Below are 27,624 nucleotides of genomic sequence, written 5' to 3'. Positions count from 1 at the left end.
ACTGGGATAATGGGAAAAAGAAAGAACAGAGTTAGCAGGCACACTAGTAAGATAGCACATCTTTCTGAAAGGATGTTAGGATTCACAAATCTCCCAAAGATCTCTGAAGGCATCAGCAAGCATATAGACAAGGTAAATACAGTTGATAAAATCCACTTAGGTTTCTAGAAGGCTTTTGATCGGTTTTCTCAAAGAAGGATCTTAAACTGAGCTGCCATGGGCTAAGAGGAAAGGTCACCTGATGGGTAACTGCTTGAAAGATAGGAACCAAAGGGAAGGAAGAAATGCTTCTGCCACGGAGAGAGGTCACCAGGGAAGCTCTGCAGGGATCTGTGCTGGCAGCTGCCCTGTTCAGTATATTCAAAAAGGATTTGGAAAAGGAGTCAGCAGTGAATGTAAAGACTGATGATGGTATGGAGAGTGGTAAAAAAAAGAAAGCCAACTTGTGTGACTGAGTGACTAGGCGATACACAGCAGGTGAAATTCAGTGCAGGTGAACGTGAAGTGATGCACATGGGGAAAGACAATTGCTGCTTTACCTACAAGCTGATGAGTTCTGAGCTGGGATCTCATTCCTCAGCGACTTGGGAGATGCCATAAATTATTTTATGGAAATGGCATCGCAGAGCCCAGCAACTGTCAAAATGCAGTAAGATTGGTAGGAAAGGACCAAGGAACATTGTTAGGGCACCGTGTCTCGGCTACTGAGTGCAATTCTAGGCTCCTCATCTTAAAACTGACTTACTGGAACTGGAAAAAGTACAGAGATGAGACGGAGGCGTGAACGGCAGGTGAAATGCATGTGAGGAATGATTAAACAGTTACAGAGCCTAGTTAAGAATCTATGAAAAGGGTGAGTGCAGGCCAGCAGTCATACAGTAGTTGCCTAAAAAAGTGCAAGAGGCAGGAGAATTGGAGAAGGGAGTTGTTGACTGTCACTTCCAGCATGAGAAGAGGGGGCCATCAGACAAAACTAGCAGATGAAGGTTCAAATGAAAGGAGGTACTTTCTCATACGACACATAATTAGGTTGCTGCTGGCTTCTTGTGGCTACTTTAAGCACTAAAAGTTTACGGAAGTTTGAACAGTATTTGTATAAATTCATGGAGGAGAAGTCCTTTAAGAGGTACTAGGACAACTCTGCAGTGTCCTAATTGCTGGAGGCTGGAGAAAGGTATTCAGGTAGTATTGGTGGAATTACCCTTCCCAAGGTATATTCAGACCATTTCTTCAGGTTGATAGAACTCTCATGTGATACAATATGGCCATTCTTCTGTAAATGCAGGGAAAAAAAAAAGACAAAAATGTTATTTTCAAGTTATTGGGTTTCCAGTTCATACCGTAGTGTCTGACTGTTAACCTAAATATTGCACAAGCTGCAGATACCACCTTGTGTTCATCATCAATTATCTAAGAGTTCACAACCCTTTAAAGACTTAAGAAAACAAGTTCCCCTCCCCAGGAGTCGTGCGGTTTTGTTAAGTAAGATTAGACAGCCTGTGAAGGCATCAGACCTTTCTGCAAAGATGAGAACAGCGCAGTGTTAAGCAGGGAAAGAAGGAAAGCCTCTCTTGGGAGCACTTGTCACTTCTATCTGTTTTGCACATCAATGTAAAGTTATTTCAGGTGTCTCAGGCTCCTGTCAGGAGCAGTTTATTCTGTTTATTTGAAGTTCTATACCAAAGGAAAAGAAGGTCAAGTGAGAGGGTGAGCATTTACGTTGGATGGCCATGATCCCACAGGAGGAGGGAAAAATCACGCTAACTGCTGGTGGTTGACTCTTCTAAGACCAGGTCCCAGCACAGAATCCAGATCAAAGGTGGGTTTAGCCCAAAATGAAGCCAGCAGGAGCCAAAGGCCAGTGTAGTGCTCAAGCCTGTAGCTGAAGTGCTGTAGGGATGATTGTGCAGATCATCAGTGATCTTCATTAGCAGTACTTCTGCTTTAATACCTAGGAGCCAGTACTGTGCGCTGCAATGCTCTTGTGTTAGCTGCTGTAGCAGAATGACAGCAAAAAAAGTCTAACTGGAGTGAGTCATCAGAATGACAGAGATACTTAGTATAAGTATCCTACTGATGGGGTAGATGCAGTTAGCACTAGGGTGGCAATATGTATGATCACAGACCAGCAGGCTGCTGCGTGCGTAATGTTGAGAAGGTGCTTCAGTGCACTGCAAAGTCAGGGCCTGATAATTTATCCCTCTTAACATCTCTGCAGGCCCCTGGCAGTGCTGGCGCTAGGTGTTCTGCAGCCTCTGTGAAGTTTTGATGCTCCTTTGGAGCCCCTGAGGCCTGGCCACGGTTGTGGATGGAGGAGGGAGAGTCAGTAGGAATCAGTGCGTCACGTAGTGCCAAACCCTGGCTCAAAGGAGGAGCCTGATGGCAAGATCTGTTATCCTAGGCAGCTCTTAAAAAAAGAGAGAAAATTTAAATATAATAATGAAAAAACATGTAATAAAAAGTTAGTTTTGCAAGAAGCTGACAGGGTTGGCGGAGTGTTCATTATAAGCTGTATCAGTAAGTATATGAAATGTCAGTGTGAAGGGAATTCATTTCCCAGTAACAAGCATGACAGACTATTGAATTGAACTGAGAGGGTGTCTGCAGGCAGCAGGGTGATGAAGCCCTAATCAGAATTTCACTTCACCAGAGTTTACTTGAAGAGTGTTTTCGTTTTAGGTTTCGAAAGTCCAATTTTTTGCCTAAAGCAGAGTCTATGGTCAGGGCTCTGCGCACAGACGTGCAATTTAGTAGAGGCTCGGGCAGCACGGCTTGGGAGATGCCCCAGCCTCCCTGCTTGGCCGCAGGGAGATAGCTCCATTCTTTTTCCCATTCTGTTCTTTCTCCCGCTTGCGTTTTTCTATCACATTTTACTTCTCCTTGACTTAGAAATGGAACATAATTTCAATATATGCTGAGCACTAGGGGACAGGACAGTGGGATTCAAAGAGTCTTAGAACAGCAACGAGGAAGCTAGCTGAACCAGGGGGATGTGTGCTTAAAGGGAGTTGGCAGGCAAGACCTGAAATCTGGATTATGTACAGAAACCTTGGTCTTATCCAAAACCTACTCAGCAGGGTCAGGCTGAAGGTGAGGAATGTGCAGGCTGGGGAGATCAGTGAACACAAAAGCAAATACGCACGCGTGTACTGCTTCTCAGTAGATGGCCCTGCCAAAGTAGATTCACACGCAGAGCGGAAAGTGTGATCCTACTTGTAATTAGAGGTTGCTCCATCCCACAGCGCAGTGCATGTTGAACACTGGGAGACAGCAAAGAGCTCTGGCTCACGAGCGAGGACGGTGGGCTTTGGAAGCCTGGGGTTGCTCCCTGCCCCTTGCCTTCATCTCCAAGGCTCCTGACATGCTGCAGGAGTCACTCATCTGAGCGTGAAGCTTCTACCAAACCACAGCAGTTTTCAACCCAGAATAAAACTCGCTTTCGCTTTGCCTTAAAGCCAGTCTACAGCCTGTAGCAGCTCAGCAGTGTTGCCTGAGCAGCTGACACTTCTTTTCAGTGGGGAAAGAGATCCTTAGGAGAGCAGGATGTTGGAGGGGAATAACCCCAACAGGCATTGCCTGCAGGTTGGTGGGTTTGGTATTATTCATGGAAGGCCTTTAGGTCAGCTGAAATTCCTGCTGAATCCTCCCCTGTAATAGTCACGCTCTCCTTCTTGAACCCTGCGCTCTCAAATCTTCTACTGTCAGTAAGTACAACTGAACCTGCAGTGTCAGAGGTTTCCAAGCAGAGGCCCCTTCGGAGTTATGTCTTTCCCATAGTTTTCTTCATTAAAACTATTCTGGAACCCCAGCCTCCTGGTTTCCATTAGTGCTGTGCCTTTTTTTTTTTTTGTCCTCCTGAGGTCTTTCAGGGCGAACATGACTGCACTGCTGGGAAACCTTCTTTATGTGGACGCAAGCTGAGCTCAGTAGACAGCAGAGTGGATGAAATTCAATGTTCTGTGTTAGATAAGAAGTCAGACCAAGGGACCATTGGATCTGGCATTCCTCAGACTGAATATATAGCTCCAGGATGAATGCTCCAAGAATAAGAATTGTATTAGGTTTTAAAAAACTAATGAGGAACTGAGAGGTAGGAATATAAAGATGGAAGTCCTCCAAAAAGAGACATTTATTACACCATGACTTAGAAAGTAAGACTTAGTATATTTTTTTTATTGCTACAAGAGTCTGCTCAGTAATTGGTGCTGCCCTATTATTGCAACAGAATTAATTGCACAGTGGCTCTTACTAAGCACTAGGGATCTTCACCAGGCGGTGATGGACGAAATAGCTGAACGTTCGTAACTCTCAAATCTGGACCAGCGTGGGAGTTCTTGGTCGTGAGATTCTTTCCTTGTTATTGAACAAGAAAATGGAAGACCTGAGAATTAAAGACTGAAACAAATGACAGTATTCAAATCTTAAAATGATGATTTTCAAATTAATACCTCCATCCCCTCTGGGCTACCTTCATAGACAGTACTTGACTTTCTCATTCACTGTTCATACCTGGGGCTGGAGCATCTTCACTTTGCTTTTAAGTCCTTTGATCTAGCAAACAAGGCACGCTGATTAAAAAATGGAAAAAATGGAAAAAAGTAAGCAGTAAAACCCTGGCCCCATGAAGTGTCTGTGGGAGTTCTGCCAGCGATGCTAGTGCAGCACACGTGTCAGTGCTGATACCGCCTTTCTCAGCGGCTGGTGTCAGCAAGTGGCTCCATCATGCACGGTTTCTCCGAGATGAGGAGGTCTGGTAGCTGTGTAGGCTCCCCAGCTACCAGACAGTGCCGGAAACAGAAGCAGGAGAATTTTTAGCTAGATTTAGTCTGGAATTTGGGCAAGATAAAATGCACTCAGCCATTTGAACAGTTTATGTTATGAGCTGTAGAGGATTCTGCCAAACACAGTTGTCTTTGTAAAAGACACATCTTTGCTCTTTAGATACAGGAGTTCCTTGCTCAGTACTTTCCAGAAAATATATATTATTGGTATGGCCTTGATTACCCTAAATTGCTTAATCTGGGAGGATCTTTGTAATCTTTGGTGGGAAGAGGTTGTGGGAGGTGATGGTTAGATTGGCCTCTCAAGGCTGATGCCTGCCTGCATTTTTCTTGGTTGCCTGGATGCTATTGAGCGCTGTTCCCTCAGCTGATGTACACCAGGACTCCCTTTGCACCTACTGGGTGCTAAGCTGAATTAGGTTGAATTTCTGTTTAGATCCCTTTTTTAAAAAATGTAAGAAAAAAACACAGCAAGCTGGGTTGCTACAGACAGCATCTTGCAAGATCAGAGCTGTGATGACATTTTTTGTTTTGGTCCTTCCCTCTCCTGCGCAATGGGAATCAAAGGGTACAGCACTGAGCCTGATGCATCTGGCTGATGCAGTGCAGCATCTTGCACTCGTCACAGGAAGAGCCCAGAAGCAGTGTAACTGCAATAGCTTGGCTCCACGTTTGCTGTAGTGATCCTTGTTAGGGAAACGAGCTGCCGCTTTCTGGGGAGGTGCGCCTGCACTGCTTCCCACCGCTCTCGGGTCAGTGGTTGGTGGGTCCAGAGCCTGATGCTGGGGTCCCACACCTGCATCTTCTTGTCCTTTCCCCTGTATTTTTTCTTCCTGTTGGGTAAATCAAATAGTATATTAGGAACCCTAATACATATTCAGATCCGCTGTCTTTCTCACAGGGGCCTTCCCGGTATCCTCTGTGTCTAGAGCAGGGCTGCATTTGTCCTAGTCTTAGCAGTTGACTAGGCTGTTGGTAAGAGCATCTCTGTTTCACTTGCTGGGCAAAGAGAGGCTCATTCTCCCCGCGGTTTATTTTCCTATTCCGTATTATACATACCCTTAACAGCACTTAATCATTCATTCTTCCTTTTTCCTAGTGTGTAAAGCCAGGCAGCATTTCTAATTTTTTAAATTTAAAATTACGCTTTTGCATGACAGCATGATTTCAGAATGTCTCGTACAGGCTGCCAGGAGAGCATCCCTGCTCCATGCTGACGTGTCTGTTGGCGTTTAAAAGGTAGAGGCGATTGCTGTAAAAAAAAAGTGACCTGGCCCCGACGGAGCAGCTTAATAGCATCGCCTTGAGCGTGGTAACAGCTTGCACCCTTTCCTCCGGCTGCACAGTCCGGGGGCCGGTTTAAGATCAATGTCTTGGCCCAACTTGCAAAGGAATAAGCAGGGAATTAGCCTCGTTCCCATTGGGCTCATGTTTCCATTAATTGTTTCAATCGAGCTCGCACCAGAAGTCTCTCGTCACGCTCTTCTCCCCAGACCTACAACTGTCAACAGCGTTTCAGCCGTTTCCCTGGAGTCCGGACTGCTTCCCAGGCTCCCCCCGCGCGCTCCGCTATCATTTTCCGGTTGGAGCGGCCCGGCTCGCCGAGATGGGCGAGACGACGCTCGGATGCAGCCGGAGGGAGGCCGCCCACCTGGGATGCGTGACCCTGGCTGCGGAGGCGGGAAGGGTGCCTGCGACGCGTTAGGTTTCGCGGATTGCCTCTTATCTGGCACGGGGGCCGAGCAGCTCGGCGGGGGCCCGGGCAGCCAGCGCGACCTGCAACAAATCAAGGGGCCGTCGGCTGCTCCGTTGTGTTTCTGGCTGGGGGATTCGGCTAGTTGCTGCCTTCGCTCCTCTCCTGCTCCTGGCTAGCTCGCGGCGGGGCTGCGGCAGCAAGCAGAAAGGCAGCCGTGCGCTTGCTGGGGAGCAGAGGAGGAGGAAACCTGCAGCTCCCTTCGACTACCGTCTCCCTCCCCGCGCCGTCATCTTTGCAGGCAAGCACAGGAGCGTGTTTCAACTGGCTTTGGCCGCGAGCAGAATTCACCCTGTGGCGGGCCATGCAGGGCCGGGATGCTCTGCAGGGTGAAACGCTTCCTTGCACGCAAGCCGGTACACGCGCACAGTGTGTTTTCCAACGGTATCTGTGATGTTTTCAAAGATACAAGATAATTTAGGTCTAATTAGATCATTCAAACTGCTGGGGATGAGTGAGCTACAAAATCATCTTGTGGGTACCAGTGGCTGCCTCAGGGCTGGCTGGGAGCTGCTCCCTGGGAATGGTGGGCTGCTAACCACGATCAGAGGGTCAGCTAAACCCCCAAAGCCATGGCAGGGATATTTTTTAAAGTTTCTTCCATTGAAGAGAGCTGTTATATTGCCCCTGTTTTGTGTTTTTTTTTTCCTGAAGTCCGGAACTCCATCTGTGATCTCTGGTGTGCTAAACAGGTTTTGGATATGTGTTTAGACTCGGAGACAACGAAACTAAGTGTGGTTTGGAGCAAGCTGAGCCTCCAAGGTAGCGCTGATGCCGTGTAGAAGGAGTTTGGGGTTCTTCTGAGCCAGTCAGTGAGGTCTTGGTGCAAGAAGGTGAAATACAGGGGCAAATACAGGGGCAGGTCATTTAAGAGGAGCAAGGACCTGGAGACTCTGATATCTGCATCGTCTTAATCACCGTGCACTGCCAAGGGGCTTCCTCCTTGGTGTAGCACCATACTAGGACAAATAAAACTGAAACAAGTAGAAACCACCGTGGTTTTCTGTTCCCTTGGAAGAATAACCAAAGGGAAACTGAGATCTTGTTCTTTCCTAGTGTTTTAAACAGTATCACAACGTACTTGAAGTGTGGCATTTTAGGAATATTACCTTCTGTGTCAGACATGACGAATTTTGTATGTTCATTGAACAGAAACAGAAATACGTGCTATAAGCACCCTGTCACGTAACCAGCATCAAGGGAAAAGAATGTCCCAGACCAGGGAACATGCCCTTTTGGACTTACAGGCTTTTTGAGGACGGTCATGGGCAGTCTGTCTTACTTTAGGGCATGAGGAGCTGTTCCGTATTTTTGCAGCTGTAACACAAAGTGGTAAAGAAGTATCTGTAGCTATTGTACTTCTGCTCTTCAGAACGCTAAGCGCAGACCCACTTCTCACGGGCTTGCTCAGAGTAAGTCCTAGGGTGCAAAGAAATAGCTGCTTGTCCCCATGACAGTGGCACGGCCATAACGTTTCTGTTGTGGGGAGCAAGCGCATCCTGGGGGAGAGCTGTGGGACTTGCCCAAGCAGGAGCTCGCTTGCGAAGCAGAGAACAGCCCCCAAAACCTGATCTCGCTTTCAAGAGTTCAGCGTGTCATCCAAGCTTTCATACGCTACTTTGGTTGCGCTTAGAGGCTTTGGATGACAGAGAACCGGGTGGGCGGATGGGGTGATGGCTTTACTGTGAGCTGGAGGCCCCAGCTTCGAGGACTCTGCACGCTTCTCCAGCTACGCTTTGTGTGGCAAAAGAAGACTGATGGAAATCCGTTGCAAAACTGATTCTGCACACCAGGGATGCTTTCCTTAAGGTACTCAGGGTGAAAGACATTCATGCTAAATGTAATAAGTTAATACAAATGATGCAGATTAGATATTCTGCCTCAGGATCAGTCAAAGAGTTAGTTGCTTTTGTCACTGAGCCATGCTGCATTAGGTCTTCACCTTAAGGCTAGAGATTTACCCAAGGGAATGTGTCGCTAGTGTGCAAGAATTAGTTTCCGTTGAGGATTTGGGGGGTTTTATTGAAAACAGGACAGCATTTTGCTGTGTGATTACTGAGTCTTTGGAAGAAAAATTAGCCCAAGATGAAAATATTTTTTAAAAAATGTGCTGGGAAAACGTGATTTCACCACAATTTCTGCATCACTATGTCAGAATAGGTAAGGAGGGAGATTTTTAATGCCTAATGCTACTGTTACACGTCGCTTTTTAAAGTTGAAACGGAGTTTACCTAAAGCTATAGTGGCATATGCTCTGCATACACCGCAATCGCTCTGCACACAGGAATATATGTTTGCAAATTGGAGACTAATCATGCCAGGTTTACCAGCATCTCTCTTTGGAATACGTAATGTAATAACGCAGACAAAAGTTACTTTGAATAGAATAACTTTATCAGCACTGCTCCTAGGGTGCTCATCACAGGCTCATCATAGGATGACGTGACAGTAATGCCACGCGGAAATGCTCCGCTGTCCTTCCCAACAGAAATGAGGAGCTGAGATACGGGGACCTGTCAGCTCTTGACAGGACATGTATAATATCTGGTGACAGTGCGGTAATTAACTTGCATCACCAGCGAGCACTAACAATGTTGCGTGCACATGGTGTGTAAGAACAGGGATTAATTTTGGATATCAGTTATTTATTTATTTATTAGGAATCAGAGCACCCTTCTGGAAGTGCTGTACCGCTGTCAGGGAGAAATTAAGCTTTGTAGACTTGTCCTTTAATACTGCCGGCCTCACTGGTTCCCATGTGTATTAGGATCCAGTTGGTAGGACAGAAACGAAACAGAAAGCGTCAAATTAAATGAGTTCCTGGTAATTTGCTCTTCTTCCTTCAGCTTCCCCGTAGTTTAACATTGCCTGATGCTTCTGCATAGAAACATCGCTCTACCACGGTGTTGCGTCAGTGGGGGTAGATCACCACCGTGCAAAGAGGAAGAGACAAACCTGAATTTGCAGTAAGCTCAGGGCCATAGCTGTTGCTTCCAGAAGTGACTTTCAGGGAGTCTTAATTAAAGATCATGAAACATCCCAGTTTATCCCAGTTGAGATTCTGACCTCAAAGGACAGTAAGGACTCTGCTAATGGCACCATGGGTTTTTAAGCATGAAAAGTTAAACCTGTGATGCCCTTCAAATTCCTCTCTCTTCCCTTTGATTTATATCGATGTTATTCCAGTGGAGCTATCCTAGTACAGAATAGCTCAGGCTACTGTCTCTGGCAGGGAGAAGGTGGATCTTCCCCATGATCTCTCCAGGCCACTGCATTTTGGAGAATGATTTTCTACTGCATTGCTTCATCTCGCATTCCTTGCCCCCTAAGCGTGTCTTGGAGGAAGAGACACGCTGCTGCTAGGAACGTCCTGCTCCATCTCCTCTCTCCCAAGCCAAAGGTTTGCTGGGGAGGTTGGCATATATTCTCTCCTTCCTCCTGGTCGGCTGAGGCATGCAGAAAGCTTCTCATTGAACAGTTCGGCAGCAGCTCGTATGCATGGCCTCATTCCCAGTCCGTAATGGATTCTGCCTAATATATATTCTCCTTCTCTCTAATTAAGTGGTAACACCTTGGTGGCAGAGCGAGCCTGTAAAATAATAAAGGGTTTTGCACTTAGAGGCACGGGAAGGCAGGCCCTGGGGAGTGATCCTCCCCAAGATACAGAAATTATTGCAATTACAGAGCAATTGTATGGAAGGAGAATGGAACAGCAGACTTTTCAGACACACTTTTCTAGCATTAATATTTTTAATTAAGGTTACTGGCAGTGAGTTATGACTTTGGCATAACAGACGGCACAACTTCCACTGGCAATGCACGTGTGTTGTACCAGCTTTCCCTGCAGTGGGTGAGAAAGGGCAAACGTGTTTCTGCAAATATTACCTCGTTGCCTTGCAGATTGTTCCCATCCACTGGTATGGGGGCACTGCGAGAGCAGTGCAGTTCCTTCGTAAGTCATGGAGCAATTTTATTAATGTCAGATAATCCTGACTAAGAACATCACCTTAGTACCTGATCTCCTCACTGACTTCTGCTCAAGGAAATAAGAATACTGATGTTTTGCAGAAGGGGCAGCTGGGACCCATAGTGACGTGGAGAGCCAGATGATCAAAGGCATTTATATCTCTGAAAATGTCATTCAGCACCTACAAGAATTTAAAAATCAACCTGTGTTAGGCACTTCTGAAAACTCTTCTCCACACCCATCCTCTCAGGTACCTAGTCATATTTTTAAGAGCTTAAGTATCTTTGAATATCACCCTGTAAGCGATTTGCCCAAGGTCACATGGAAAGCAGAAGTCAGATCAAGGAGCTAAAGTTGGGTCTTGGAGATCATTATTCCCATTCATCACCCCAAACCCTGAGGGCAAAGAATTCTGCTTGGAAGGGTTTTTTTGTTGTGGGTGCTATGGAAGTACTCAGTGCCCATGAAGGGCTACCTCCCACCTGCTGCCCTTTTGCCTTCCCCAACTTCCTCAGCTTAGAAATGTTATGGTTTGATTATCCTCCCAAAAATGTCGAAGTCCTCAGCCAAGACTCTGAAAGCAGATAGTTGCCGTAAGGATGTTGTTGACCTGTACCGAGGTTCCTTCAGCTCCTATGTAAAGGACATAAGGTTATTATGGTGGTTTGACTTTGAAGACCCAAAGGCAGCAGTACCCAAGAAAGCAAATATTCGTGTTATATTCATCAGAATCGTTCAGTTTTTTGGAGAGTCTACCACTGCATATACACAAAATCAGGAAGTGTGACGTACTGGGTACTTGGGCAATAGTCTCCTCAGATCACACTGAATTGTAGGGTTTGCAGTTCAGTTCTGTGGTCATTGAATTTAAGATTAACCACTTGCCCCTTGTGACTGTGACTAAGTGACTTTGGTTCTCTCAGCTGTAAAACGGGGCTAATAACATGTCACCTTATACAATGCTATAATGCCTTTTTTTTTTTTTCCTGCCTGGCACTGTAATCTAAAGCTGGCCAGAGCTTCTTTGCCACGCTGTGAACTGACTGGAGGCCAACCAAGAGCAGTGGAGGCCAACCAAGAGCAGTGTATTCGTTAATGCACCCTTTCAGTTTTTTTGATAGCTGGATACGACTCTCGGCCTAGCCAGAAAACATGAACCTATTTGCCTGGGCCGTTTTATTTTGTGGGCTGCAAGGCCAGTAAGCTGAATCCGTCACCAACAGTCGCTGTGACCCTGAGCAAGACATTCAACCTCTTTGTGTCTCTTTGTGTTTATCATTAAAGCTGAGGAACGAGGTGCCACCTCAAGAGGGAACATATGGATGCAGAAATCGAAGAAGAGGTGATAAGTCACGGAGATGTGGAAAGGGACAAAGAGATCTTGAGTTTCTCTGAAGTCTGTGACAGACCTTGCAGTTCACTCCTAGACGGGGGAGAGGGCAGGTTTCCTCAAGGTTTCCCGAAACGATATCCATGCAATGAGAGTGTTGGTGTGTTTTAGCTTTTTCAGGTTATTTGTGGGCATTTTCAGTAGTCAGGTAGGATGCTGTCAGTACAAATATGTGCAGTGTTGCTAGAGTGATTGGGGGTTTCAGACTTCACTGCATTTAAGACTGCATTTTCTGGGGCTTAAATAAAGGTCAACTCCACACAATGATGCCATATTTCAAAGTTAATACCTTTTTTTTTTTACACTTTGGGAAAAATTCGCTTCTGTCTTTGTCAAAGCTAACTGAAAAAGTTTTGTCCAAACTTTCCAAGAATATTCACCTTGGAGCAGAATGAAATGTGGGAAAGAGAAGTTGAAAAAGGCAACTTTCTGAGCCCTAGAAATTATGATAGAAATTGTTCTGAATCATACTGACAGTAATGACAGTTGAAACCCAGCTTTTTGCAAGAGTCATCCACAATGCATATTTCTGAGCCGTTAGATTTTGATATCATAAACCAATATTCATTTTAATTATATAGACACCAGGCAACTCTGCATGTCTATATGATTTTGCTTTCCCTTTGGACATAGACGCAGTCTATCAATGAGCAGTAGTTGTTTATTGCATTAATTTACAAACTGTTTCTCAGGAACACACTCAAGAGGATTTTACCAGCAGTATAAATTCCCTAAGATTTCTTATTTTCCTCTGCCCATTAGTCTAGATGCTAATGTAATCATTTAGATTTCCCATATGACCTATCTTTAGACTTCTAAAGTAAACTTCAAACCGTGGCTCCACACCCTATTGGATACTTTAAGCACTGGAACAGCTTTGCTGTATTTCCCCAGGAGGATTTTGTGCATGGGATATTTCAGTATATTGCCCCTTTGAAAGGCCAGAGCACATGGGTCAATTCTGACTTTTCTTTGACCATCAAGCTTCTTGAATCTAGACAGCCAGGCAAGGTCTCCCGTCTTTCTCAGTAGCCATGGAAGGTGTCAGGTCAATCTCTTCCTGCCTGTGCTCCAAAATAATCCGGTCAGCTGCCAGGAAGATGACCACTCTCCCAGCCAGGTAGGAGGTCATCAGAGTTACTCCATTGCTCTCTTCCTTGGACTTTGCTCAGTGCCTCCTGAGAAGCTGCGAGTCCGGGGTAGAGGAGTCAAGAACTACTGGACACAGCTGTGCTTTGTCCTTGGGGGGCAAAGGCCCAGGAGAAAATGAAGCCGACCTGCACCCTTTTCACATCCGTCGGCGACTGGGGTGAGCAACAGAAGAAAAGCACTAATCTCGTCTCTGAGTTTTGCCAGGGCTCCTGCGCTCTGAAGCCATGTACTGCCTTGAGCCCAGCGCTGAGTTGCAGAATGTATCATGCCCAAAGTAATTTCCAGGCGAAATTGCTGTAAAGAAAAAATTGACTTTTGACATAGGCTGATAAGCACTGATGTTTGTTTTCAAGAGTTTGTATTTTATGCAATTTAATGCTTAACAATGACTGACAACAGTGGTGTTGGGGAAAAACATTAAAAATGAGGAAACTGCAGTCATTTCAGTCTGCTACAAGTTTCTCTCCTGGTGGGTTTTCCACTGCGGGTTTCAGCATGAAGCCTGGTCTTTCATATGGCATTGGGTTTGCAAGCACAAGGTTGTATCCCCAAATATCAAAGTGAATATCAGTGTTCCGGCTGAATGAAAAGCCGTAACTCTACACCAGGGATACACTGGATGTTGTCCAGTCTTTAAAGGGGAAACGTCTTTTTTCTCTGTAATTAGATTATCTTTATGAGTGGGAAAATGAAATGAGCACTAATGTAGGTTTTCTGCTTCTAAGAAAATCCTTGTATTGTCTTGTATCCTTCTAAGCAACACCCTTAATTGGTGTTCTTGCTGAAAGCCCAGTTTTGAAGAAAAGAAAGAGTCAGTTAAGCTTGGAATTATAGGTCATCCATCATTTCTGTTTTGATCAATACCTCCGTTAGGACAAATATAACAAGGATTCGGAGGTGGAGGACCAGAGGCAAGGTAGAAAGGAATAGACAGTCTCAGTCTCTCATTCTCCTTTACTGGTGGATAACATGATATGAGACACCCTGGGAGTCTCAGGACATCTTTTCAGTGTTTTTGGTTGGGGTACTTTCTACCCATTCCCTGCTCCATATTTTTTAGCACTAGAAGAGCTACTCACTCTGCTTCAGTCTGTCATGCAGCTGTGGCAGTGAGGAGATGGAAGAGCATCTGTTCCCAAGGTGGGGCACACTGAGAGTTCACTGGGGATGGAACAAAACAAGGGTGTGGAAGGCAGAATAGATTGAAACATCCTCAGAGGGAGTCATGGACATCTCAGATAGGATTTTCTCCAAAATATATGGACCTAGCCAGTGTCTGAAATGTCATCTCCAGGAGCCATGAATGCTTATTGATTTGCCAGGGGAGTGGAGATGCAGGACGGAGAGCACAGGCTAGATATAGTGCCCAGAAGCTTTGTATGAAGATCTGACTAAAGCATTTCTCCAAATAAACCTTCTTAGGGGCAGCAGCTGGCTGTGTCAGATCAAAGTTGAATATTATAACTGGTGGCTCAATGTACTCTCTTTTTTGTTTCTGTACATTTCTGGGTCATCGTCATGGCAGATATTGACCCAGTGGCCAAGTTTGTCTGGATTGTTGACCCAACGATCCTCAGTCATAGTCTTTTCCCATGTCTTAACTTAGAAATATTAGTCCTGATTTTGTCCAACGCACGTATATAGTCTTATAGCTACCAGCAGCTTCCAGGGTGGCTACTGAGAAAGCAGGGAAGTCCTGTGCAGTGACGGGCGAGTCAGCACAAGTAGTCTGTTGAGACCCTGAAGCATCAATGCTTCTTGCCAGCTATAGAGCCCCTTTGTTTATTTCCATCTTTATTCATCATCATCATCATCATTTATTAATTAGCTTTGTTTACCGAGCCAACAGTGTGAGCTCATGTCTGGACTCCAGTGCATCTATAATTAATTGGTAACTGTTGCTTTATGCTGTTGTGAACAAAGAAGTGGTGAGTCATAACGTAAAGCTGCTGGGGATTCAGCGATGATGAGCCACAGTCTGACTCCTCTTTGAGCAGGAGGAAAATCTGGAGTGAACTGGGTTGTCCAGATTCCTTTAAGAGCTATACCTTTGGACTACACCTCCAGAAATGAATGATCCGATGTCACACTGTCAGAAATCTTCCTTAACAGCCTGAAGTCTACTGTAAATCAAATAAAGCTTTTCCTTTTAATAACAGCTTTACTTCCTCCGCTCTGCTGACCTTAAAATGAGAATCAAAGGGAAAAAGATATCATACATAAAACAAAAAGAAAGAAAAACACAAAGAAGCGAATTGAATTCCACCTAAATGTCACCTTGCAAGTTGGGCTTTATTATTTTGATAGCAAGGCAATTTCGCTGACAAATCTGTTATCGGCTGCATGTTGTACAAAAGCAAAGGAAGGCATGTTATAGGTCATTGAAAAGTCATTTTTAAATAACACTGGTCTAAGTAGTGCGTTGCAGCGCTTGTTAGGGACTATGTATATAAATGCATTCAGAGCATACGGGCGCACTGGAGAACACCGGAGAGGGGGCATAAATCAATCCTGTTTAAGCCGTACCGTTCCCTGAGAAGTGCAGGCATTTGGATGCATTACAGCAAAGCAAGCGCCAGTTCCTCTGGGCAAGGGACAGAGAGGCAGCAGCCTCCCGTTCCCGATAAGCGGATTTTATGCTAAACTGCAGCAGGGTGCCCTTCCCTCCCTCCGAGATAGAGCACCGTGGTGAGAAATTTCCATCATTAATGTGAGATCAGGGGAGGGGAAGGAGAAAAAACTCAGTCCTCCCTCCCCCCCCCCCTTTCTAATTTTATTGACTGTGCCTTAAGCCCTGTTATTGATTTATATGTAAAGGTGCTTTTCTCCCCTTGGGATGAAGACGTTGCCTGACCACCTGCTGGTAATGGTAACACGGGCGCTTGTAGGGCTCTGCTGCTTGCATCAAGGATGGTACAAGCGACGGGTCGGGTTCTCGCTTCGTACTGCCTCCCCTCCTCGCTTGGGCACCATCGCACACCCATTTGTCCAGAAGATTTTCAGTGCTGAGAAAAGGAGCGGTTTTTTTAAGAGCTGGAAGCGGAGGCAGACCCAGGTCACGAGAGCTTGCATGTGAGCAAGCCGACGTGCACTAATTCAGTTGAGTTTTGGTAATTCACTCTTCACCTCTTATTGACTGCCACGGTATTGATTTATATGCTGATGCTCTCCTTCTCCCGGTCTTTGTAGGCTTTCTTCCATGCTCCTACTTTCTAGTAGTCGTACAGGTAGCTTCCGACTGTTTGGACGAAAGAATTTAAAGGTATGCCGAGCAATAATTTATGCTCAAAGACAAGAGTAAACCTTCAGCTTCATCCGTTTTACATGTTTGTCTCTTTCTCTTTTTAAGAGAGGCATGACAAGCCACCATGTAAAATCTAAAGACGTGGTGATAATTACATGTGGTAATTACAGGCTAGACAAATAAGAAACATTGCATTTGTCTTTAGGCAGTCATGGGATCGCACAGGCTGTGCTTTTCTGCATGTGTGGAGCTCCTAAGGCACCAAATCGATTTATTCGGGTAACTTCATAGCTACTTTGCTGCAATTTTTGGTAATGAAACACTTGTGAAATTGATGGGCAAAGCTGAAGCAAAATGAGCTGTTTAGGACTCGAGCCCATTACCGTGTGCTCCCAGGCTTAATTTAGCACACATATAATCCCGTAACTCCATGCTGTTGTGTTATGTTTGATGTTCTCTTGCAAGGGCGAAGTTAGAACGTAGCATGCGCCGCGTTCAGGAAGGAGGAGGAATTGCCCAAGCGTTTTGCGTGCCCTTCTCAAACGGCTCCGGGCCTTTGCGGTTTTGGGGGGCCGTACGTCGAACAGGAACGGATGAGAATTGCACCTCGCTGGAGGCACCAGCAGAACCACAGGGCTGAGGATCTGCAGTGATTATCTACGACAGTCTGGTTTCCCTTATATGCGTAGCTGTGAATTTATTCATTTTTTAGCTTCAACAAGGTCATTCACACTGCTAAGCATAATCCCGACACGTTAGCAGGAGCGCTGTCCGATTCATTCTCACTCCATTAAGCAACACGCTAGTCAGGTTTTCCTCCTCTCTCCTAGTTCTTTTTCCCCCTGTCGTATACACTGTATCATCTATCAGAAGCCTGGTTACCCTTGGGTAGAACAGATCATATTTTGCCGTGTTTACAGCCCTGTTTCTGGAATGATTATAAAGTTTGAGTTTCCGGAGTAATCCACTCCGGTGGAGTGACTGGGAATGCCAACATGGTAACTTCAGCTTAAGCAACGTCACTGACGTGACAAGCATCCACGTTGTCAACGTTTTCATCTTCGCCAGAAAAAGGTGGCAAGCTAATTTTGCTTCTGCCTCGACCTGAGTTTTGCAGCAATCTTTGCTACAGACCCATACTTACATTTCTAATCTCCTTCCTGGTAAAAATACAAGCGTGGGTTTTTGCCGGAAACGCTTTCACTGCATTTGAAAGATGCTTTTTGGGTTCGTTTCGCTGACCTGATTTTCTGACAAAGCTCAAGGAAAATCGCGCGCTCTCTTCCTGCTAGGATAGATGTCAGTTCTGCATGATTTAGGCCAACTCGAGAGGTTTTGAGAAGGAAATACGCCCTGTGGATTAGACTGTAGAAAGCGTAAGGAGGAGAGGGGGGAGTGAACCAGTCTTCTCTGAGAGCTTTCCTCTTAGGAGATCAGGTCCTTCTCCTTTGTAAGCCAGCAGTCCATGTACTACTTGTCCATTCAGATGTGCTCACAGCTGGAGCACAGCTGGATTTGCCAGTAGGCATGTTCCCGGTATCTTAAAGTTTCCTTCAGTTTTCTTCTGCCTTCCCAACAGTGGCTCTCTGCAATCTCTTCTTAGAGATGCTCCTTATTTTCTTTTAGACCAGGGAGTGCTGCTTCAGCCCGCAGGCAGCCCCTCCTTAGCGCTCACAGCGACACACTCCTGGTTCAAATCCCCAAGTTTGACTGAAGCCTCAGTAGAATAATGCAAGTCCATGGAAATCAATGGAGAAGAGTTGAAAACAATTGATTTGAATCAAAACACACCACAATCAAATTTGGAGGGATTGAACTAATGGATCGTAAGGTGGCTGGTGAATGGGTCTGATTGAATTGAACTGAAAGGTCCTGCATCTTCATTACAGCTAACTGAAACGAGTATAAATGAAGAATTTTCTAACAATGTTTAGTGTCTTTTTCTGTACTTATAACTGGATTGCAAATCTAGCGCTTGGGAATTAACCCACATACGTAGTGCTGGGGGAAGCAAAGGATGGAATTCGCTGGTCACAGGTAGCTCCATGGATTCAGACAGGCCATCGACTAGATTTTATTCTTATCCTTCCAGTATAGTCCTTTATTTTGTCCCACCTGGCACTCGTGGAATTAGCAGTCTGTTTCTCCTGCATTTCGGTTTCCAACCAGACGATCTGCATTCCAGCAAAATTTCAACCAAGGTGACTTTATTAATATTACATTTTTTAATTTTGACAGCAGTGATTTGGAATATCACTTCTTATTCCATCGCAACTTTCAAATTCTTTGAAATTTGCCTTATCCTATTGAAACTCCCTCCTGTATCACAGAAATAGTCAGGAAGGTGAATGATCCACTAGTTTTTACACAATTTGATTTTTTGGTGAGATTAAGCTTAGACACTGCCTGTACTTTTAAGGTGTGAATTATAACGACAATGATTAAGGGACGTTGTTGATATATCTGAAGATTCTCTTTCAGAGTCGAAGGCTTGCCTGCAAGTCAGAGACGGCAGAAATATATGAGTAGCTGGGCATGTAATGGAGCGTTTGAAATTTCCTATTAAGAAGCAGCTCATATTTGTTTCATGCTCCCAAGGATAGGTGTAGTGAATCAGGAGCCAAGCTGTCGAACTGCACTTCTTCTGTGAGAAGTTTTGATACACCTGTGAAAGGAAGATGTTTGCTCATGCACTGAGCACCTTGATTTATCTCATGACAGCCTTAAATTAGTAGTCTCTGCTCCTGTTATTGCGCTTGCCTACTAACTTTTCTTCTGGTTGGGTTTAGCCTAGCATTGGGGCACACTCCTTGGTCCTTAAACCCCTTCTCACACCCTCAGGGATGAGGATGGAGTTGGATGTGTTGCTCTACTTAGTTGGCCAAGCGTTGTAACTGGTTGATGGTCAGGTAACAAAAAATAAAATTGTGGGGTATAAAACAGTGGGACCCTTCACTGTTAGTCACCTGCTCCCAGGAGCAGACCTTGGGCTCTGAACGGAGTCACCTTATTCTCAGCCCACAATCACCTCTCTTTGCTAAGGGTGAGGGTGCAGACCTCCTTCTGAACATCTGATGTTGACAGCTGATGAGTACTGGCAGACTCTAATCCCTGCAGGGCTTTGGGGGGTTTTGGCTCACCACTTGAAGGCACCTACCCGTCATCTATTCTTTGGCAGAGTTCAGCTTGGAATGCCTTTTCCAAACCCTTCTGCAACCGATTAGCCTCCCACATGTTTTTTCCACAACAGAGAAAATGAAAAGCCCTTTGGGAAGGCTGTCAGCACTCTGGCATCCCCATCATTTCATAGCAAGGCAATACCCTGTGCTCCCCAGTGCAAGCAATAGTACTGCACATAGGTATCTGTCGATGCAGTGACAGAAGGGGAATAGATGCTCGGCTGCACCAAAGCGATGCTTTTCCTTAGTACGAGCAATGTATGTATAAGCACTTCTGAACCTACCACTCCATATCATATGCAGATGGAGCTCTTTGGTTATGCCTGTCAGGTATAAGTGGATAGTTGATTTTTTTTTAGCGTGTTTATCAGACCTAATAGAAAATGAAGTTTCTTCAGGTTGATGAGCAATGTGAATCTCTGTCTCTTACCTTGTCTACCCACCTGAAAGATGCATTTAATAGCCATTGATTGTCTGAGAGGAGAAAGAATGTGGCAGTAAATGTACCTTTCCACCCTTACAAGGTGTCTGATTAAAGAGCAGAGGTAGCAACAGATCGATGGGAATGGTAGGCAAAGGACTGATACAGGGGGTCCTGGTGGTTCTCATTAACGTCCTGTATGCTGCTCATGTATCTCAACTATAAAGGACTGCCGTGGGATTTGCAGACAGCTCAAGACACAGATGAGTTTGCACAGCGTGCCGGGAATCACTGGGAGGCTGAAGAGAAGAGCAATTAAAAATTGGCAGGCCCAGTGAGAGAGATCTGGCCGATGTGTCGATGAACGTGCACACCCTGGGGAGCAGCAGATTGACACTCTGGGATTTCAGCTCAAGTGCAGAGAGTTAAGGGGAGTTAGTTGCTTTGACGCATCACGGTCCACAGTCCGCCTTGCCATTTTGAAGAGTCATTCTCTTGGTGACAAAGCATGATTCTCTAGGCCACACCTCTAAAATCCCACTGATGTGTCTCTTAATCTGTTAGCCATCAGCCTAAGCCAAAGACTGCAAGGAGACCTGGTAGGTGATTTCAAGACAGAGCTGACCAAGCCCTCTCTGAGCACAGCAACACAGCCCATGAGATTTGGCATGGACTCAATTGTTTTGGTTAGTCAGGACCAGAGGAGAACCTAAAACGACAGAGAGAGTTTGTGAATGAGGGGAGTGGAGAGTTATGATCAGATCCTGTTTTGGAGGACCAAGGTGCTGGGTGTTGGGTTACCACAAAATAATGAAGTGTAAAAGAGACTTCCTTTCTGAGTACGATGTTCTACAGTCATCATAAAGCACTCTGGGGTCCTCTGAAGGCTCTTTTGTATGTCTCTGGCTGTAGTTGCTATCAGGAGCAGGATTTTAATTCACAGAGATTGTAGTTCCCAGGAGGCAAACGGCTCCTTTTGATTGAGTTTCTCCTTGGCACTAGCTAGAGTGAAGTAAAGTAGCTAAAGGAAGAAAAGTAAGAAAAAGTAGCTCAGTTTTTCTCATGTTTAGCAAAATTACAGCTCAGGATCAGTTTTGGTTTAATAATGTTAGCAGGTCAAGCTAGTGCTAGGTTTGGGGCTTCTCTAGTTTCCTATGCAGTTCTCTGAGGTTCTTCTATACTGTATCTGCTTATCACATGCATCTCTTGCAGGGCACCAGAAAGCTTGGTAGCTTGATTGCTTGGGTGAAGGGTTCAAAGTGAGAAAACAGAAAGAAAAAAATGCAGAGAGCTAAATGTTTAGGAAGTAAGTCCAAAGTGAGCCTCGTCTTCTAACTAAACTCTAGAGGCTTTGTTTTCCCTCTAATTCAGAAGTTAGGTTTAAATTTAAAAGTTACTCCTGAATACGAGCAAATCTGTTCATTCCAGATCAAAGTGAATTTGTCCATTCCAAAGCAGTCCTGCACAAGAGAAAATGTGAGTGTTGCAAGCGTATCTCCCTATTTTTTTAATACAATTTTTCATTTCCTTATGTGATCAGCAGGCTGGCAAGGAGACCAGAACATCACGTTTTGGTACAGTTCAAGATTCTCCCATGAGTTATGAGGACAAACAGAGCCAAGACAGCCTGCTCTCTAATATCTAGACTTGAGTTATTCCCAATTTCTCTCTTCCTTCAGTTTGCCTTTCTCCAATTCTGGGATGGATTTTTAGGGATTGAGGTCTGACTTTGATCACTGCTTTTTTTTTTTTTTCCGTTGTGCCATTTTGCAACAAACCCGTATTTATAAGAAACTAGATTTTCACTTTGAAGGGGGAACTGAGGTCCTTGTAAGTACCTTTGAAATCTGTATCTATCAACAGAACATCACACATACTGACAAAGGACTGTACAAGGCAAGAAAAGGGACTGTAGCAGAGACATCTCTGTTGTTTGGCACTGACAAATATCATCCTCAAAGTTCGTCACAGTATTTGCTCTGTTTGAGGACATTGTATTTGAGGCCACAGAGTCCTGCTCACCTGTTCCTTATTTAAAAACAAAAAGAGGAGAAGAAGAAAGAAGAACAATCAAGCTTTTGAAGCATGGCAAATGACCACTATCACAAGCTGAGAGGATTTGTAGCAAAGAGCCTAGCAGAGGTATATTTGCATAACAATTCAAATCAGTATCAATCACCTCCCAGAGCAGGCTGTCAGCTGCTCGTAAACATGTCCATACTGTGACAGATTAGCTCATCTGTGAATGAGTGCTCTGTCTGCAATCATGGACTGTCAGGACTAGCTCCAAGACAACACACCCTTCAGAGGGCATCTCAAAGAAAGAGAGCTATGGTTTGACATGACCCATTACCACATTCCCTTGGGTCACTTTTCAGGGTTTTGTGGTCAGGGAGGTTGGCTGAAGCTCTTTCTGAGCTCTCGAGCTTCAGGGTCCAAGCAGCTGACCCCCGATTGCTGTTTCTCTTTCTTTGAGTTCATACTTCTGATGTTTTTTCCTGGCACTCATGCAGTTATTGTTTTTGAGAGTCCTTCCTAGCGCCTAGGGAAGGGGCTAGAGAAGATTGCCTACATCAGCTGTAAATCCAACACCAAACCAGGCCTAGTTTACTGTACACCTTGCAAATCCAAAATGAAAAGCCAAACTGATCCAGCTCAAGCCTTCTGTAGTAAGTGATGTTATTTGAGCACATACTAGCTGCCTGATCACTCTGCAATTGGGAGAGCTCTCCTCTGCCACACCACATGCTTACGAATTCTGCCAGTCAGTATCACAGTAACTTCTCTGCTAGAGAGTGTGTGACTCTTAAAAGTCCTGTTGTGAACAGGCTCAGAGGTATTCCCAGCAGTTGCAAGCTCTTATGACAAGACTCTAAGTATTAGAGTGGAGGGTCACAGCTGTCACAAACACATTTGAAAAATAAGGAAACCATGTACTAGACAGAAATTTGGTATTTCTGGTTTCTGAGGGTTGCAGCAATCACATGGACGTAAGTCCTTTTGGATTGAGTGAAACTTGCAACAACCAGGAAGAAGATCCTGTTGGACTCATGCTCATGGTAGTCAGGTTGAGTGTTCAATGGGCAGGTTCCTGGATAGCAACTAGTTGGTTGATAGTCTGACTCCACGTTCTGCCATGTCCTGGAAGGGGCACACGGTTGAATAAGTACAAAAGCTCTATGCATGGGCTGCCAACGATCTTGTGCAAACACTACTAGGCAGCCAGCAAAGCTTCTGCTTGGTTCACCTCATGGCTAAACAGTCAGCACCAAGCTTTGTCAGGTAGCTTAATTCACTCAGAGGTTAGATCTAACGCTCAGTAGCTCTGGAGTTGTCTCAGGTGACTGTATGTCTCATGGTGGTGGTGGCTCGTGCTTTTTAGATGATAGCTTTCCCACTCTCCATAGGTCCCATTGTCCATCCTGAGAAATGCAGCTGATGTGCCAGCAAGGTCTATGCCATTCACCAGGTGCCTGACAAAACACATCATGTCTGTGGCTTCTGTGATTTGGAGGAGGAAAGCAGTTATCTGAGTGACTGGTGGAAGAGGTTTCACTTGCCTGCAATTGTCTCACAGCAGTAGCAAGTGTCAGGACCATAAAGGACTCCTCACCTATCAGGTCATGCACCGTATTATTCAGGTTCTTCCAAATTTTCTGCAGGCTTATAAAATGAAGGGGAACAGAAGCTAAATAAATCATGTCTCATTTTCTAAGGGTGCAAAATGTCATATCTGCATGTAGTAGCCTTATGTGGATGTAGCCTCACACAAAACTGAGTTTCTTCAGCTAAACGCTCCTGTGCAGCTTGTTGTTTCTGAGGAGCATGAATACTGGTCTGGGTTTGCAGCAGCCACTCTCTGAAGGAGACAAAGAATTTGCCAGATGTTAGCCCAGTGTTTCTGCAAGCTGTTGGTGGATGTTGCTCTTGAGAAAGAAGCTCAGCATCTTTTCCTTCCTATTAGCGGGGCCTGGAGAGGAGTCTCTCCTGATGCTTTGGTGGAAAACACAGAAATAGCTCAGACAGCCCCTTCTGTTCCATCAGCAGAGCAGCAGAGTTGGACTTCCAAAAGCAAAGGATCAGGATAAGAGGCCTGTGGAATCACAGAGCTTGAAGGGAAAGTACCCTCTGTTGCCCTCTTTCCCTCAGAGGAGGTATCATAATATGCGCCTGCAGAGCATTCTTGGACCAGTGGCATGTTTTCATCACGGCCACAGGGCAGGACATCATAGCCATAGGGCAGAGTAGTACAGCATGTCTGGGAGACGCGCGGCAAGAGCTTTCCACATAAATCTGCTTATTTGAGGATAATTTAATCAGAAATACATAAACACCCAGGTCTCCCGAACATGAATTACCAATTGTTATTCAGCCACCTGTAAAGCTTGTGAAATAAGTCATAAAATGTATTCAAATAACCAGAAATTTGTTAGACAGTAAGGGCAGAACTCATTCGGCTAAACACATCTCATCTCACTAAAAGTTAGACGTCTGTCTCAAGCCAGTTATGTGAGCTACTTCCAGAGGCGTCTGATCCCATCATGAGTTAGATGTGATAGAACTGGCCCTATGGCCAAATCCCCCATTTTGGGAGCTGTGGAGGCAGGTCATATGTATTCCCTCATGGAGGGAGGTCCTTAACTGCTCACGGTGGCTCCATCTCTACTCACACTACTGAGTGTTGTCCAGCTTCTTATTTCAAGACCAGATTTGCTGCAGAATGAATCTCTGTTATTTGCACAGTGCCAGTCTCGGTCGCCTGGAGTTATAAGCATGGGTCCAGGTTAGTACTCTTTCCCTTTTTACGTGTCCTGTGGTCCTCCGCTCTGCTTGTGAACCTCGCAGCCCTCAGGAGGATTCCTGTGGCAGAGGGGCAGTCCGCAATCACGGTTCCCCTTTTTTAGAAGCACTCCTGTATTTAGTGCTACTCTGCTGCTTTTTTTTCAGAGATCCTTTTGGCAGTGACTTTCAAGCGTGTCAGTTGACCTCAGTGGGGCTGTGTCACTTTGTGCCGGCGGAGGATCTAGAGGACAGTGCTTGAACTTAAGCTCTTCTCATTTACCACTAGCGGTATTACTTGCATGGGAGGGGAAGGGGAGCGTTGCATTTCTCAGCGGTGACTGTTAAAGCCAAACCTGAAGATCCTTTTCTGTGTACATCCATCCTCCTTCCACTAATTGCTTGGCTTTGGAGTACTGCTGTGGGTTATTGGGCTCCACACTTCAAACCTCACCCTGGGAAATTTAGCATAGAATAAAGCACAGCATTCAGGTGAACGCTTGAATTGTTCAGAAAGCCCAGCGGGTTTTCAACCCTACCTTAGAATGATTTTTTTTTAGGGGTGATTTTTTTTTCTAATAAATCAACAAGGAGTATAACATTGAAGAATAGGTTTCTCTAAATATCCCATTATTTTTTTCATTTAGTTTGTGCCAGGCGAATATCCTCTCCTTTTGTGATAAGTAAAATGGAAGCTGCAACACAAAGTATTCAGGGCAACAGTACCGCCTATTGGGTCCTTGAAATACTTCTGCTTATTCGTCCCTTTTGAAACTAGGAGGTAGCTTTTTTTCCTTTGTAAAATATACTCGGTTTTATTGTTGATCTAGAGAAAAAGGGAAAAGAAGGTCTTGATGTGCTAAGAGTTGATACTCTTCCTTGTGTATTGAAGATCAGCCCATGGACCACGCTCACCTTCAGAGCTCAGAACTACCACTTGACTCATGTCATTTGAAGACCAAGAAACTTCTGTTGCTTTGACCAAATGCCAGCATATTACATTTTTAAATTTTGCTGAGGTTTCTGTTTTGCAACAGACGTTAATACTACAGCAGTTTGTTTCATTTTGGTACAGAACACATCTTCAGAGTATCAACCTTTTCTACACCTTCAGGCAGGTATTGTATTGTATTAAAATTCTATAAACATTGTCCAAAATAGCCATTATATTTAAATCGGTAATCTCAAAATACAGCACACCACAAATTTTTATTATATAGCAATCTTTACCTGACAATATATTATATAGCCCACGTTAGTGGAATATATTAACTTCAGATGTTGGCCTTTGTACATTAATAATGCAACCATGAATTTCTGCCAGCCATTTTCTGTTCTAAATTGCATAAGCAACAGTGACCTGAAGAAAAACATAAAAAAGCTTTGTTGCGTCTATTGAATAAGAAATACACAATTTTGTAATATTTTGTGTTAATGAAAGAGCTTCAAAACGTTCATGTTTTGGAACAACTGAAACCTAAACAAGAAGCAAAGCAGCTGAGCAGCAATCCGTTGGTCAAGGTTAAGACACTTCTGTCGTAGTGATAGATGCGTTCCTTTGAGCTTACCGTGGGCAATGGGTTTGTTCATTATATGGGAAGCGGAAGCCCGGTGTCCTTTCATTTGCTGGCTTTTAACTGCTTGTGCTTTTGAAAATGAGATGATGGGTAATTGTAATATAATTGCCACTTAGTGGTCTTTATTAGCCTTTGGCATGATGGCCTTTTTGTGTGATATCGGAGGCTTTTAGCATGGTGGCCTGAGGACATTTGTTATACTTAAGACAGGGACTCTTTGGCATATATGTTCAGATGCTTGTCTGTAGTGCAACTTCTAGATAGATGTGTTTTTCTTTGCCAGGAGACAGAAGAAGACAGTGTGAACAAGTCACAACCACCCAGTTGTAAATACCTGGTCTTGACATCAGCTATCTGCTCAAAATCAGCTCACACAGAGAAAAAGAAATACTCAAAATCACCAGCCAGCGTGTTGAATAATTTTCAACAAAAAGAAGGCACAATTAGTTCATGCGCATTCCAGGAGCAGAAGGAGAGACTAAATTTGTCAAGTAAATGGTGTCTTGTAAATTATTCACTCTGTCTTACTCCAGGTACTGGCAAGGCAGGAAGTTTTCCCTGGGAATCAATAACCAAACGTTAGAATAAGGAAAAAATACATTTATCCAATACCTCAGAAATTCGCTGGTTTTCTCAAACGTGGGTAGGGTAAAGTGAAGTTTCCAGCATCAGCTGAGGACAAGCCAATAATTCTGTTGGGTTTGAATTGTTTCTCACAGATGCACCCTAGTTACATATATTCTCTTATGCCAAAATTACTGTGTCCAGTTATCTGCTTGTGTGCATCTGTCTAGAACTGATACCTCGGCAGGGCTGGCTGTGTGGCGTAACGGGTATGGTTAAGGGATGGCATTGGCCTACTCGGTGCAGTCTCGGTCCTGTTCTGTGATCCCAGTCCCTGCGACTATGGGAAGGAGGTTATCGCCACAGGTAAGTGCATTGCATACTTGTAGGGACGTAACATAAATACTGATGGCTGATGGCCCCTCTCCTTCCCCGCTGCCACTTGCAACCCGGGATCTCTCTGCTGAGCACACCAGCCCGGCCCAAGAGAAAGCTTGACTGCAGGGGATGGTGCAGAGCTGAGCCACATACTTGTCCCGTGAATACCCCAGTCACACAGCACCTTCGACATGTCGGCCATCCCTAAGCTGCAGCTGTGTCTCGCCTGTCTCCAAAAGAAGCTCTCTTTGGTTTGCACAGGGCCTCCCGGTGGGACTTTGGTCTTATTTTGGTTCTCCAAGCACTGCCATGAAATAAATAAATCATAATCAAGGAGTAATGGGGGTGCTGAATGAAGATACAGCTAATATAGCAGCAGTAATTAGAGGTATACAGCTGGCACTAATACATCATCTCTGCTAGTGCTGGAGGAATTTGC

The 27,624-nt window shown here is 44.8% G+C and overlaps 1 protein-coding gene across 1 annotated transcript in view; it reads right to left on the bottom strand.

The window, feature by feature from the left end:
- The window catches only part of A4GNT (alpha-1,4-N-acetylglucosaminyltransferase), a 173,739-nt gene extending 146,361 nt beyond the window's left edge, over window positions 1–27,378 (bottom strand). The window contains 1 exon segment of the mRNA XM_062583090.1: window positions 27,339–27,378. Coding sequence (XP_062439074.1) covers window positions 27,339–27,378 — 40 coding nt within the window.
- Window positions 27,379–27,624: the final 246 nt, after the last annotated feature.

This window comes from Rhea pennata, chromosome 9 (assembly GCF_028389875.1).
Source record: "Rhea pennata isolate bPtePen1 chromosome 9, bPtePen1.pri, whole genome shotgun sequence".
Taxonomy (NCBI): Eukaryota; Metazoa; Chordata; class Aves; order Rheiformes; family Rheidae; genus Rhea; species Rhea pennata.
The sequence above is the reverse complement of the archived record's forward strand: the minus strand, read 5'-3'. Positions and strand labels throughout refer to the sequence as shown.